General features: G+C 43.5%; 1 protein-coding gene across 4 annotated transcripts in view; it reads right to left on the bottom strand.

Annotated features, from left to right (window-relative positions):
* The window catches only part of tmc5 (transmembrane channel like 5), a 43,931-nt gene extending 28,387 nt beyond the window's left edge, over positions 1 to 15,544 (bottom strand). For all 4 annotated transcript variants that reach the window (XR_487903.2, XR_487904.2, XM_042341140.1 and 1 more), the window contains exons 1-4: positions 15,502 to 15,544; positions 13,531 to 13,692; positions 12,805 to 13,034; positions 2,461 to 2,623 (exon numbers count right to left, since the gene is read on the bottom strand). Coding sequence is in view for 2 of the 4 variants with exons in the window: in XM_042341140.1 (XP_042197074.1) it covers positions 2,461 to 2,537 (77 nt within the window). In the remaining 2 variants the exon portion in view is untranslated. The remainder of the gene's footprint in view (positions 1 to 2,460; positions 2,624 to 12,804; positions 13,035 to 13,530; positions 13,693 to 15,501) is intronic.
* Positions 15,545 to 15,554: the final 10 nt, after the last annotated feature.

The raw sequence follows: 15,554 nt of genomic DNA, 5'->3' as shown, positions 1-15,554 counted from the left end.
GCAGTCCCTCTGCTTCGCCCCCTCCCTCGCCTCCTTCAAGACCCATCTCAAGACCCTCCTCTTCGACCGGGGTTTCGATCACCCTGCATTCCCCCTTACCCTTCACCCTTCCCAATCCTGACCCCCAGCCCGGGTCCAAAACTGTCTTGTCTGTCCAGCGCCTTGGGACATCCTCCCAACATAAAGGCGCTATACAAATGTAATTTTGTTTTTGTTCTTTTACAGCAGGTGAAGTGGCTTCACAGGTCTCTGTATCTCTACCCTTTGATGATACCTTGTGCAGCAAACACTTGTCTCTCATGATTCTTCAGGATATTAATGACGTAGTAAGTCATTAGATGTGGTGGGTGTAGCCTTTTCCTTGCGCGCCCTGCAGTTTATTTTTCTGTAACCTGAACCAGTAATCACACAATTTAAAAAGACCATGGAACTTTTCCGCGATTGTTTTTACTCCTCTGTTCTCAGGTGTTAAGAGTTTGCCAGAGAAATCCACAAGGGACTTGGGGGTGAAAATAATGAGCCCTCAAAAACAACAGCGGCATAAATATTGCATTACCTCGCCTCTGGAGACCTTGATTTCGATACTATTTGCAACAGGAGAGAAAGAATTTATGCACAAGCAATTGAATTACAGCATGAGAACTCTCTGCTAAAGAGTTAAAAACAGCTCCCTATGTGAAATCTGTTCCTTCTCTGCCCTACACGACCTACAAACGCAGCACCAATGTCACGGATAATAAGCTACTCTTAAAACAGCATATGTTACAGATAATATCAGAGGAGGAATGACGCCATATAATGAGCATTGGAAAAGCGGGGAACAGGAGGAGGCCATTCAGCCCATCAAACTGTTCCTCCAGTTTATTAGGTCAAAAATGTCAGGGCTATAAACGAACCTGGAGATTCAATTCTCACTGCTAAATGTTGGGATTTATACTCCTGTCTACATATACTGATTAAAGTAGAGTAATCACTCCCTATAATCCATGCATGGTTCTTCTGGCATTGAGAGGAGAGCTTCCACTAACATTAAGAGTAATAGGGAACCTGTTGGTAGAACATGGTCCTACCAGGTTTCAGTTTACACATACTGTGGGATGTTGTTTACTTGCACTCCAGTTATCCGCATTCCGCCCACAAAACATACAGTCAATTCACTTTACAGTATATTCTGTGAAGCGCTTTGAGACGTCTCGAAGACGTGATATGGCGCTATATCAAATGCAAGGATTATTATCAACACGCAAAGATTATTATTATTATTATAGACAAAAGATATCCGGTTGCACACCTATAAATTTCTATATGTGTATGTAAAGTTGTCAGGGACGCAACTCCCCAGCTCTTTGTGAGGAAATTGGCTGGTCCTATTTAGTGTGTATAATCAGCTTCCAACGACACTGTACATAGCTCTCTTTCCCTTAATCCAGAGCTGTATTAACGCAGCTACAGACATGAAGTAGAAAAGGAGCCATTCACCAATGCTACTGAGACATAGCATTGGAAAAATAGGTCTTATCTCTGCCACTTGTCCATAATAAGGAAATTGAAATAGTAGAATGTACCTTTACGATAAAAGGAAGTTGTGCAATAATAATTCCCTCGTGATAGTCACCCAGTACAGACACTAACGTGTCCATGACCTAAAGTTTCCAATTTTTTTATTATCAAACCTGTTAGTTATACCAAGCCTTAAATTCCTGCCTGCAGTTTGACATAATAATATAATACAAACAGGAATTGACACTGGAGCTTTGCTCCTGATGTCATTGAACAGTCCCGATTCAATGAAATGTTGTTAGGTTTGCGAGAACAAATATGATTTCCTGCTCCATAGTGTTTCGGAGCTTTTTTATTAAACAGATTTTACACATTGAATGTTTTCAGAGCAGCCATGACGATGCCGTCATGTCAACAATCATATCACTTTTCATTCAACAACAACAAATTACATTTGCATTCACAGGTAAAACAAGAACATGCTCCTTTATCCTTTAAGGATGGACTGCTTTAAACAAGGAAATGTTTTATGGTTTTGCATAGATTCATAGAATCATAGAATTGTACAGCACAGAAGGAGGCCATTCGGCCCATCGTTTCTGTGCTGGCTCTTTGAAAAGAACCAGGAAAATCAATTCCACCCCCACCCCCCCCCCACCCCACCGCTCTCTTCCCATAGCCCTGCAAAATTGATGGATAAGGGATTAGAATGGGTGGAAGTTCATTTGGAGTATAAATTCTACCATAGACTAGTTGGGTTGAACGGCCTGTTTGCCTGCTGCAAAGTTCTATATAATCTATGTATACATCTAGAATACTGTGTATAATGATTAACAAAAAATATAAATCTCTTATTGCCTCTTTTCAATGATTACCCTCTGGTGATTTCCAATGTTTGGTTAACAATGATTAACAATAATCTCTAAATCGCTTTATGATTAATTAATATTCAATGATTACCTTCTGTCCATTTCCAGTGTTTCCGAATGGTAATACGCTTGATTTTCACACCCTTCATCATTTTCCGGGTGGAACATGTCAACAGGTCTCCCCTGTTTAAAGGATAGCAACTTCAATTTTTAAGTCTGTGCCCACGCACCAGACTCCTGGTATCGTCCTCCACCTTTAAAAGAAAGTATTGATTCAATGACACAAAACACAGCACAATACTTTATAGAGTTTCATTAATTTTTTTNGCACATGACATTTCTAGGGTTTCATGTTTTATCCTCAAAAATTCAAATCTTGAAGCTATTTTTGAGGAAGAGATATTTTCTTTTCTTTTAAAGTTTAGACAAGCACAATTCCTTTCATACCCAGCCACAACTCCCTGTGGAGACTACCATGGCTTACTTCATAGTGAACAACAACAAAATTACATTTGTACAGCACCTGTCACATCGGGAGGATGTCCCAAGGCGCTGGACAATTAATGTTTCGGACCCGAGCTGAGGGTCGGGATCGGGGAGGATGGAGGGCGGGAGGTGGGGAAGGAGGGTGACTGAAGGCACAGTCAAAGAGGAGGGTCTTGTGACGGGTCTTGAAGGAGGCAAGGGAGGGGGCGAGGTGGAGAGACTGCGGGATGGAGTTCCAAAGGGTGGGGGCAGAGTGGCTGAAGGCCCACCTGCTAATGGTGGGATGGATGAGGCGGGGGACATGAAGCAGAAAAGAGCCCGCTGAGCAGAGGGAGTGGGCAGGTTGGTAGGGGGTTAGGAAGTCGCAGAGGTAGGGGGGGAGCAAGGCCATGGAGGGCTTTGAAGGTGAGGACCAGGATCTTGAACTGTATCCTCTGTGTGATGGGAAGCCAGTGAAGTCGAGCGAGAATGGAGGTGATAGGGTTGCAGAGCCTGGTGCAGGAGATGACATGGGTTGCAGAGTTCTGGATGATCTGCAGCCTATGGAGGGAGGAGTTGGGAGAGGCCTACAAGCAGGAAGTTTGTGAAGTCGAGCCTGGATGTTATGAATGTGTGTATGAGGGTCTCAGCGACGTGTGGTGTGAGACTGGCGGAACCGCGCGGAGGTGGGGGAAGGCAGAGCGAGTCATGGCACGGATGTAGAAAGGCAGTTGAGGGTCAAACAAGACGCCAAGTTTCCGGACTGGCTTAGGAAGGTGGAGTGTGCAACCTTGGATGGTGATGCTGCCAATCAGGAGAGCCTCGGTCTTGTTGATGTTCACCTGGAAAAAGTTAGCTCTCATCCAGGACTTGATGTCTGACAGACATTCTGTCAGCACAGCAGTGGTCCTGGAGTCAAGGGTGGAAGCAGAGAGATAGAGTTGGGTGTTATCAACATACATGTGGAAGTGACCCCATGTCTGCGGATGATGTCACTAAGAGGGAGCATATAAATATTGAAAAGGAGGGGACCAAGGACAGAGGAATGGCACACGAGACAGTGCGGGGGATAGAGGAGAAGCTGTTTGTGGAGATGAAGTGGAGATGGTGTGAGAGGTAGGATCTGAACCATTCAAAGACAGAGCCGTGAAGGTTGAGGTGAGAGGAGAGGCGGTGGAGGAGGATAGAGCAGCTAACAGTATTGAAGGCAGCAGAGAGGTCAAGAAGGATGAGGAGGCAGGGGGAACCCTGGTCGCAGATGAACAAAATGTAATTTGTCACTTTGACAAAGCTGTTTCTGTGCTGTGAGTGGCACAGAAACCCAGTTGGAGGGGTTCGTGAAGGGAATGGTGGGAGAGGGAGAAGCAAGGACTCATTCCGGACCTTGGAAAGGAAGGTTGGAGATGGGGCGGTAATTTGAGAGAATAGAGTACAGATATATTGGTATTGTATATGCACGGCACTTATACATTTCTTATACATTTCACTGAAATTTTCAGTGAATCCTTACAGTTCTAAATTTTCCATTGTACTGTTTCTTAAAATCATTATTTGAAGCCTTCGTCAAAGTACCAGTGCTTTTATTACAAATAAGATTTATCGGAAAGAACCTTTCTTTTCTCAAGACATTCAATTACAAGCTGGTACTTGAACCAGGTGGCTGAGTAAACACGAACAAATGTGGTAATAAAGAAATGATGCACAAGTAAATCATTAACTATTACAGTAAAATAGCTTCTCAGGTTACAGCTCCTCTCAATATACACACGAAAGCCATGGGCACAACAAATTCCTAATCTAGTCATTAAATCATTCTTATCTCTTCGACAGCATTTTTGGCTGCCTTCTCCCTCCCCCGCCCCCACCAGCTGAGGCTACCAGTCAGCTGTGTAAAACATACACCCGCCATGAAAGACTCAACATAAATTGTTGTTATGTACTGTGAGATCCAATCACATCAGTCCTGTAACTCAGTGGTTAGAGCACTCGCTTTGCAAGCGAGAGACCTGAGTTCAATTCCAGGCAGAGGGCGAAACCTTGGGCAAGTTTCCTTACTCCACACAGAGCCTAATAATAATCCCTCCAAAAACCAAAACAATAATAAATTGGTCATTTTCAATCTACGGCTGTTTGTGGGACATTGCTGTGCGCAATTGGCTGCCGCGTTCGCCCACAAATATACAGTCAATTCACTTTACAGTGTGTTCTGTGAAGCGCTTTGGGACGTCCTCCCGACGTGAAAAGCGCTATATCAAATGCAAGGATTATTATTATTCTCAAATGCCGACTGTGGGAACAGTTTCAATTGAATTTATTTTACCATGAATTGAGCACCAAATGTAAAAGTTCAGTCGACATGAAAGCAGACTTTTGTTCCACTAACTCTTTCATTCAAGTGTAGCAACACTTCAAATAAATACTCCTTGTATTTGATATACTCCCGCAGGTAGTTTCTGATCTGAGGTCCGCAGTGGGGTGAACCAAATCGTATCTGACTGAACCTACCAACAGCAATTTCTTAAGCCAACTAAATCAAATTAAGTTCCTAGCATTTGGATACCCTGCCTTGCACGCTGGGAGGATGCCTCAAAGCCCTTCACAGGGTTTTCTATTCTCTGAACGTGAAGCCAAATTTAGGATGGCTAGGACCTGGATTTGAGTCAATCAGATTGTGTTCAGGATGTTAGTATGAACTTCTTGCGCACATCATGAAACTGCCAAATGGCCTGTGAAATATTTACTAAATTGTGCCACTGACAAACTCTTAACGATGATCTTGCAATGTCTTGCCAACATTAAACAACACCAGAGTTAACTAAAACAAGTATGCATATTTATCATAAATGGGCCATAAATGTTCTCTCGTTTACAATGCTTGTTGTTTGTACGTCAAGATTGCGATGAAAACAACCCAGGCTATTCCAGCAAACAAAAGAGGACAAAGACAAAAGAAGCCAAAGTCTACTTTTGTATTTATGATCGTACTTATTTCACAGACATTGCAGAGCACACCCATCCCATTCTGTTTGCCCAGATCAAACACAGCACCCAGTTCACTTCTACGCCAACCTCCAAACTTCAGGGCCAGATGTTTGCTCTTTAATTCACATGGGTGTTTGTTTTCCCATGTTATTTGTCACATGATGCTCATGTTTTGTTGACGTGTTACACCTCTGGAATGTACACCTGTCCTTCTCTTTCACATCCTCCTGCGTACTTTTTTTTGGCATTTTCTGTTTCTTATTTCAGATTTCTTTTTATCCATACTGCCTGTCAACTGCTTGATTGGCTGACCTAAAACATACAGCAGGACAATCTGAGTGTTTTAACCCTGTGTCATATGATGTTGACACAGGTTTAAGGGACGTGGGCATTGTTTGGTGATTTCACAACTCCACGATTCAAGAATTCATTGAAGAACGTTATGTTTGATAAACACTACATACTTCATGATTTTATTCAGTAAGGCCTTCTCCTTAGGTGACACGGTTATGATTGAGGCACAGTGAGGGATAGAGTTCTACATTGAGAGATTAGGCATATTCTTTCATCTTGTGCTGATCCAAAGTACTACTTTTCTTTAACACAAGAGAGCAGCTGGACAGTCAGGGATTTGGACCCAAATGGGGGATTGGGATCAGGAGGGGTGGAGGGCAGGGAGAGTAGAGGTTAGAGGATAATCTCATGTCAAGGCATTTCAGACCCTTTCTGGGATTTCTTTTCTTTCAGTTGTTTACCATTCCCTTTCCAATTATAATTGCTCATTTATTTTATTCCTTGATGCTCTTTTGCAGACTATTTCGGTCACATTCATTGGTTTCAATGTGTTTGTGATACTTCATCTTCCACCAGCCTGTTTATTGTTTTAATTTACTTTTTTTTTTGCATGCGGTGGCATGGTAACAGCATAGGCCCCTTTCAAACAAAAGCAATAGAGGCCAATCTGTTAGCTTCTGAATGGTTATTTACTCACAATTTCACCACAGGCAAACTTATTGCAAACATTGCAATCCATGCAAATTAATTGTTCAGCAAGGTCTTATGACAACTAGTCATACACAAAGTACACTGTTTGCAGTTGGATTTTGACTGTATGCAAAAGGAAATAAAAAAACAAAATCATTAGGTAGACTTTCTTTCATTTTAATATCTGTTTGTATCAATATACGTAAGCAATATTTCCTTACCTCCCACACCCTTTATTTAGTTTGTGAAACGAATGGAGAGATCAGTAGCATTCATTGGTATCCAATAGCTTATGATGCAACACCCCATCGAATTAAACTTATTTATCATTTATCTCCCAGTTACTGATCTGGATGTTTAATCCGTCTCAAATCTGCTAGCTACAATATCATTTTATAACAATTGGGCACTTGTGAACTTTCTTGCAAACTCCAGGATGCTATATTGTAGTTCAAGTGAAATTACCTCTTAATATTATTTAAGATCTGTACCGTTGAACACTTACAATTACCATTAGGCACACGTTGGCAAAAGACACGGTTTGGGAGCCCCAGACTGTATGTTGGGGTAATGCTGCAGTTTAACCAGCTAAAACTGCAGAATGCCATTGCAAGCTTGATCTGGAAAGCTTTCTGCTTCTTTTCCAGCTACAACCACCGATACCATTGAGGCTTTGATTTCTAGGCTTAACAGGAGCCGAGTGGGAGTTCACATAAATATTTCATATTATTCAAGTTCTATCTCCAGCAAACATTTTCCGACTAATCTTTGTCATTCAAACATATCTGTCCATGAAATGCTGAGGTATCTGTTGAAAGCATATGGTAGAATGCACATAATTAGAAAATACTAAAGGTTACCACATGCTTTCAACACTAGCGAAATTATTAATAAGATATCCGCACTGCTGTTTCGCTACACTAAACTCCTTTCTTTAGAAACTTACGGGGCCTGTTTAGGTTCGTTGACATCCAAAATATTCTATGAAAAGGTTAGATTACACACTAATAGCGTTTTTACTCTTGTCTGTTGGGAAGAGCAGAATGCTTGGCATTGCTCCAGCCTGGCCCCAAGCAGCTCAAATTCCACTTGGGAGATTAATGATTGCTGCTATAGAACGACACTGTCAGTTTCAATGAAACTGATTCAGTAATAATCCTGTGACGTGACCGCTGAAAAGGCCAAATTGCCGTAATTGTTACAGGACTACATGGTAGAAAGTTAATAGGTTCTGAGGGAAGCCAGGAGTTGCAAGGAGATGAATGAGAAAATAACTACAATCAGTTATTTGAGGATTAGTTGAAAGTTCACCTACAAAAATACAGTCACTACACTTGACAGTAAATCCTGTGAAATGTTTTGAGACATCCTCTCAATGTGAAAGGAGCTATATCAAATGCTAGGATTATTTAAGGCATCAGCTAATCACATATTACTTTCTGAAAACATAATTAATAGATAGTAAATCACTAAATCCAAATTTTTCACGACAGTGATAATCCCTTTAAAAGCAAACTAATAGGCTAACATATGCTTTCAGTGTTCAAGCAGAGGAAAACATCAGTATAAATGCATTCAACAAGAAGCTTGAGCTTCACATAAGGCAGAGGGGATTAGAAGGGTATGGGAGGGTGTAAGGAATGGGTGAAAACTAGTGTGGAGTACGAACACTAGCACAGACTGGTTGGGCTGAGTGGTCTGTTTCCGTGCTGTATGTTTTTTGTAATACTTTAAACTTCATAATGTACTTTGCACCCAATGTGCACCTTTACCCACAGTTCCAATTGTTCTTGAACTTCTTTACAATATCTAGATATACTGTATGCATGACTTAGGAGTTTTTCTCATTGCTTTGATGTGCAACACAAAATGGAAAGTATTGCAAACAGGTAAACCGTTTTTTTTTTCCCCTTCTGCAGATCATTAAAAATTCAGTTGAAATTAATTTTCCATTAGGTATCTTGTTTGGCAATCAACCTGCTAAAAGGCTTCATTTAAATTTAATAACTTTTGGAGAGACGCTTTCCGCGATTATCAAAATAGAAACTATGCCCTAATAATATTTTCCATTATAACAGACAAAGTCGCTGCATGCAACAGCCAATTATTGAGTAATATTTTCTCAGTATCGTGAACTGCTCAATAATAGTCGTAAGACAGACTTGGGTAATAGTTTCAATCTATTTATGTACAGCTTGTTTAGAAGTGCACTAATGCAACTTGTGGATTAAACAACTGGTAAAACATCTGCAAAATTAAGATGTGCATACACAAGGTATAGGTTTGCCCCGTCACCACACCTCATACATTAACATGTCCCTCAACACATTTACTGCTGCCACAAATAACATTTTTACTGTGTGACTGGATTGATGTCACGTTGACACTGCTTCATCAAGCAAATGTGCCATTTGATCCTTTTCAGTGAAGCACCATGACATTTCCCATTGAAGAAGTGCAGACATTTACTCATGTAGAGTGGAACATGTAGAGTGTTTACTGTTTTCCAGCAATGAAAAGTAACATGAAGTCATAATATTGCCCTCTGAAAGCAAGAACTAGACTTCCAGAACAATAACAATGACCAAAAGTCATGTTTTTGTTTTTACACGAGCATTTACATTCACTATTATTGCTAAATAAATACATAATAAAGAAATCAATGAGGCCTTTTAAAAAAAAATCTGGAATGCCATATAAATAAGAGCATGACAATAATCAAATTTCATATTGAGAAGAGCTAAATATTAGTCCTCATTAATGTTTCTCTCAGCAGTTTTTAGAATTTGTTTTTCGCCTAATGTAGTTAGATTAGCACTCTGCAATGCTGCCCTGCATGAGAAGTGCTATATAAGTGCAAGTTGTTGTTGTAGTTCATTTGTCTTGCAGCATGATTTAAAACCATTAGAAATACATTCAAGCAAACAATTATGCTTTGGTTCACCTGGCTTTTGCAGAAGAGGAAGATTGCATTGAATTTCTCAGGCTTTGTTTGCTTTCAGTGGAACAAGGATAAGGTTCCCCTTTAAAGCAAACCCACATTATTCCATGTTTCCACTTCCAGATCGAGGAAGGCATTAAGAGATGACAGAAATTCCCAGTGCGAGGGAGGAAGGAAAGCAGGGGGAAAAGAAACATTGATGATAATTTAATAAAAATAATCCTTGCATTTAAATATACTTCCTTTCGCATCAGCAGGATGTCTTAAAGCATTTATGGGATTTACTGCCAAATACTGTGCATTTTACAGGAGAACACAGCAATCAATTTGCGCACAAAGACAGCCATGAAGTGAATGACCAATTTTATCCAGGGGATTATTGGGCAGAACATTGAGAGAAACTCCCTTGTGTTTTTTTTTAATTTTGTGGGATCTTTAAAACCCACATGAACAGATAAGACCTCAGTTTAACATCTTATCCAAAAGATGAAACCTCCAACAATGCAGTGCACCCCCAACACTGTATCCAAGTGTCAGTCTAGACCAGGCGAATGAGCTCAAAGTCTACCTCACCCCTCACGCTGCTGAAAACCTGGTTCACGCCTTTGTCACCTCAAGGCTGGACTATGGGAACTCTCTCCTCGCCGGCCTTCCCGCCACCTCCCTCCACACTGCAGGTCATTCAGAACTCTGCAGCTCGTGTACTGTCCCGCACCAGACACCGCGACCACATCACTCCCACCCTCGCTCGCCTGCACTAGCTCCCCATCCCCCAGAGGATTGATTTCAAGATCCTCATCCTCACCTATAAGGCCATTCACGGCCTCTCTCCCTCCTACCTCTCTGACCTACTATCCCTCTACCTACCTTCCCGTACCCTCCGTTCCTCCGGCCCCGGTCTGCTCCACGTCCCCCGCCCCAATCGCCCTACCATCGGTGGTCGGGCCTTCAGCCTCTCAGCCCCCAGGCTCTAGAACTCTATCCCCCAGTGCCTTCGCCGCTTCCTCCCTCTCCTCCTTCAAGGCCGGTCTCAAGACCTTTCTCTTTGACCTTCAGCCTTCAGCTCCCCTCTCGACTCTCTTCTCCCTCCTCGCTCCCTCCCTTCCCTCCCCTCACCCTGACCATTTCCCCCCTCCGCGCTCCCTCCCTTCCCTCCCCTCACCCTGACCATTTCCCCCCTGCTCGCTCCCTCCCTTCCCTCCCCTCACCCTGACCATTTCCCCCCTGCTCGGGTCCTGACCCAACTGTGCAGCGCCTTGGGACGTCCTCCTGACGTGAAAGGCGCTTTATAAATGGAATCTTGTTGTTGTTGTTGTTGATGTGGAGCTTGAACCCTTATCTTTCTGCCAACTGAGTCAGAATGACGTATGGGTCAGGGAATAGAATGCATTTCCTTATGTGCTTCCTTATTGAGATCTGTAAAATTCGAACTTGTTCTTCGACCTTTGCCCCATTGATCAAGTCCTTGTAATGCATCTCCATTATTCAGGCATTCGTAACACCATAAAACAGTGAGCAAATGTTAAAAATATGGCAAATATTATTTCCTGGAAGAGGGAGCTGGAACAAAAGTTTAAAGCAACACAGTCTAAGAGCGCAAACATTGGGTTGTAGATTACAAAATAACTTTTATATAGCGGCCTTCAAGCAGGCTAGCGTCTCGGGGCGCACAGCGATTAGGGTGTGAGTCAGCACCTCAATTCTTGAAAAGATCCTATTGGACTTGTTTTCATTGGTGCAGAACAGGTAGAGCGGGGCCTGACTGAGTCATACAAAATCATGAGCAGTTTTATAAAGATCGATAAAATGAAGTTATTTCCACTGATAGGGGAGTCAGTACCTGGGAGACATAGATGTGATAGCCACAAGAAGAGGGAAACAAGAACTTAGGAGGAATATTTTCACCCAGTGAGGAGTTGGGATGTGGAAGGTCCTGTCGAGGAGGGTAGTGGCGGTGAATTCCATTGTGGCTTTCAAGAGGGAAGTAGACAGTTATGTGAAAGAGAGGGACTTGAAGGGGTATGTATGGTGGGGATCATCTGGATTTCTATGTTTCTATTTCTATGTTTCTAAGATCCACTTAAACATCATAAAGTAGCAGGACTTCTTTCGGTTGAAGCCACACTCATAAGGCAATTCAGTGCCAGTCTCATTCTTCCTTTCCTTTGAGTCCTTTCCTTTCTCCATAGATGCTGCCTGACCCGCTGAGTGTCCCCAGCGACATCGGTTTTTGTTTCAGCTTTCCAGCGTCTGCAGTATTTTGTTTTTGTTCCAGTCTCATTCTTTGTCATCTCAAGCCACGACAGTTTTTTTTCACATGGCATGGCAACACACCCGCACTCTATCTAGCTTGCCAATCAGGGTTCAAACAAAACCCAACCGTCTGTTCTCGATAACGACTTGCATAAACCTGGGCTATCCACTTAAACCGTGTCCGACAAGTGTTTTCAGTGCTCTTTTGGAAAATATTCCCACACTTTACACAATGTGCGATTGTATCGCTAACCCAGGAGCCAGTCTCTGCAAAGTACATGATTCTTAAACACTATTTTTTAAAAAAAACATACATTGTCATTACAGATCATAGGAGTATCTTATGATCCGATTTTACTTTGAAAACATCCGGAGGGGGGGCTTTCAACTTCATCTCAAGCAAACTCGCTTGTGAAGAAGAAATACAAAGGCAAATACATTGCTCTCTTACCAGCTTTCTGCTTTACATAAATGACCAAAGGTTAAAACAAGGAAAGTTTCTTTTCAACTTTTGAAACATAAATCAAGTACCTGTGGGGTTCTCCCTCCCCACCCCACCATCTCAACATCCAAACTAACCTTCTTTAAAGCTTTCATGTCGGTCAGAAGTCATGGGAATAGGGAATAGCTTGAATGATTGCAAAGGAGGAGAGAAAACCACAAAAAAGATGAATAATTGTAGTGGCTCTGCGAGCTCACCAACTGAAGGGGGCTTTCAGAGAGTCACTGGATTACTGTGTCACAACTTGGGGTGGAAATACTATACTGCCAGACAGAGAGAGAGAGAGAAGTAATTGCACTGTTCCTTACCTGCTCGTTAAGTCTGCGATCCTGTTGCTGATCGGTCGTGCTGTGTTGTAACCCAGTTAAACTTTGGTACCAGTGTTTTCCAGGCAATCAATCCATCCATCAATCCTCAGTCTCTCCTCCCTCCCGGAACTGGCTACCCAGCCCCCACCACATAGCATCCGAGGCTCTCCTTCTCTTTGGATGATGCACCACAGAAACAATTGGCCATAAACTTTATTGCAAGCTCAGAACTGGTTAGAAAGTTCACAGAGAGAGAGAGAGAGAGAGAAAGTGAGAGAGAGAAAAACAAATGACCACGACTCCAAAAAAAAGTTTCCTTTGGGAGATAATTAATAATTAATAACAACCACCACAAGTTATTATATAACTTGTAATATAATATATGAGCAATATTATATTATATTATATATAGCGCTCTTCGCGTGAGGTAGTGTCCCCGGAGCGCTTAGGGTTAGCAGTAAATGATATTCTTATGCCTTAATGTGCTCCCCCTCCCCCAAATAAAACGTATGATGTATATGTTTAACTTGTGTAATAATATTGATGATGATAATAATACTTGCATTTGATAACAGCGCCTTATCACGTCATCGATAAATACATATCGCTTTTAGTGACCAATGTATAACGGACTAACATTTTAAAAGGACATTTAAGGATGATGATTCAGGATAATATTAAAACATCAAGCTTCTCCGTCATGTTACAACTTGTTCTAAGGCTTACCTCATCGTACCTCCTGAGCTTCTTATCGACCATACTTCATCTCTTCGACCTCTTTAGATTCTTACTAGGTTGAAATAAAAACTCATTGCTCCATTTCCTTGACAACATCTTTCTTTCTTAGGAAATGCCTCCCTTCCTCCTACGATTTTAGGCGTGTAAAGTCTAAGAGTGGCACCATTTAATGATTACTCCCTGAATTCTCATTGTCTCATTTTTCCTAAAATTTCAACAGTGTGGCTCGGTTCGCAAGGGCTTTAGACTGTTTTTTTAAAAAAAGGCTGATCTAGGAATTCTAACATTAATTTTTGGGCTCAGCAAAAGATGATGACACTAAATGAAAATGATATCTGAGAGGGGAAACATTATCAAAGCAAATAATGTAACTTCATCAACAGTAAAATGTGTTTTTTTTTAAACAACATTTGTTGTTGTTGATCTTTTAAATGTTGCTCTATCGATGAAACAAAATGTTTCCTTAATGGACAAGAATAAGAAGATACCTGTGAAAGTACTGGACCAGTTGGGAAACAAAAAATGGCAACCCAGTTGAGTGAGTGAGCGAGTGAAGCTATTATTAAGAATAATAATCTGTATATTGGAGACGTATCGCTTCATTCAAACCACTCAAAAGTGCTTCACAGGATTTACTGCCAAGTGTGCTGACTGTGTATTTGTAGAATGTAATGTATAATGTGGTACACAGCGGTGTACCACAAACAGCCATGAAGCGAATGACCAGCTCTTTATGGAGGATTGTTGGCCAGGGTTTAACTCCCTTTTCTTTTCAAATACAGCTATGGGATCTGTGACGTTCACATTAACAGGCGGCGGCACCTCCATGTCATCCGAAGGACAGCACCCGATGGGGTTATTTTTACACAGAGGGCGATAATGATTCCAAAGAGCTATCAAGAAGGCTCGTTGAGGTCAGGACACTGGGCTCACTTTCTTCTAAGAAAACAAATGCTGGATTTTCTACCGAGAAGGATAGGTTTATCGGGACGGATAATAATGGACAATCGCTGCCATTTGGCGCGGGGGCTTTTCGCACCGGGCGGACCGTCTGGCGAGGGCTTGCGTTAGCGGGATATGCCGCGAAGCGGGGTGACTGCGTGATTCGAGGGGGGAAAAGTCCCGCAAACGACGACCACGACGGCGACGACGACGACAACAACAGCAACAGAATGACGTTTGTGTAGATGTGTCACGTCGGGAGGATGGGCCGTGGCACGGACCGGACCAGACGGGTCCCGTTGACCCATCCCTCGCGGACGTGTCTTGCGAGCGGCGAGAAAAGGAAACGTGCGAGACCAGGCGAGGCCAGGCCAGGCCAGACCAGGCCAGACCAGGCCAGGCCAGGCCAGGCCCCAGGCCAGGCCAGGCCAGGCCAGGCCAGACGAGGCCAGGCCAGACCAGACGAGGCCAGACGAGGCCAGGCCAGGCCAGACCAGGCCAGACCAGACCAGGCCAGGCCAGGCCAGACCAGACCAGGCGAGGCCAGGCCAGGCCAGGCCAGGCCAGACCAGACCAGACCAGGCCAGACCAGACCAGACCAGGCCAGGCCAGACGAGGCCAGGCCAGGCCAGACCAGGCCAGACGAGGCCAGGCCAGACCAGGCCAGGCCAGACGAGGCGTGGCGAGTGGAGCTGAGTCTCCCGGCTCTTCCAGACAGACGGGCATTCCTGTGGGCTTTGGGAATGGGATGGTGGTGATGATGATGATGATGATCATGATGGGGGGGGGGGAAGGGCGTGGCGTCACTGAGTGACGAAGACACCGGAAGTGACGGCTGCACCTTCAGCTCGAGGCGACCGGAACTCACCTGTCAACGGTCACTGGCCTTTCCGTCAACACCCCCCACCGGCCTCCCCCCCCCCCGGCCTCCCCCCAACCCCCACCGGCCTCCCCCCCCCCCAACACCCCCACCGGCCTCCCCCCCCAACACCCCCACCGCCCCGCTCCTCTCCTCACCGGGCCACTCGGCCATCAATAACCGTCTCCCCCACCGCCCGCCCACCGCCCGC

Source organism: Callorhinchus milii, unplaced genomic scaffold, assembly GCF_018977255.1.
Source record: "Callorhinchus milii isolate IMCB2004 unplaced genomic scaffold, IMCB_Cmil_1.0 Scaffold16, whole genome shotgun sequence".
Classification (NCBI taxonomy): Eukaryota; Metazoa; Chordata; class Chondrichthyes; order Chimaeriformes; family Callorhinchidae; genus Callorhinchus; species Callorhinchus milii.
This window is presented reverse-complemented; position numbering and strand designations above follow the sequence as displayed.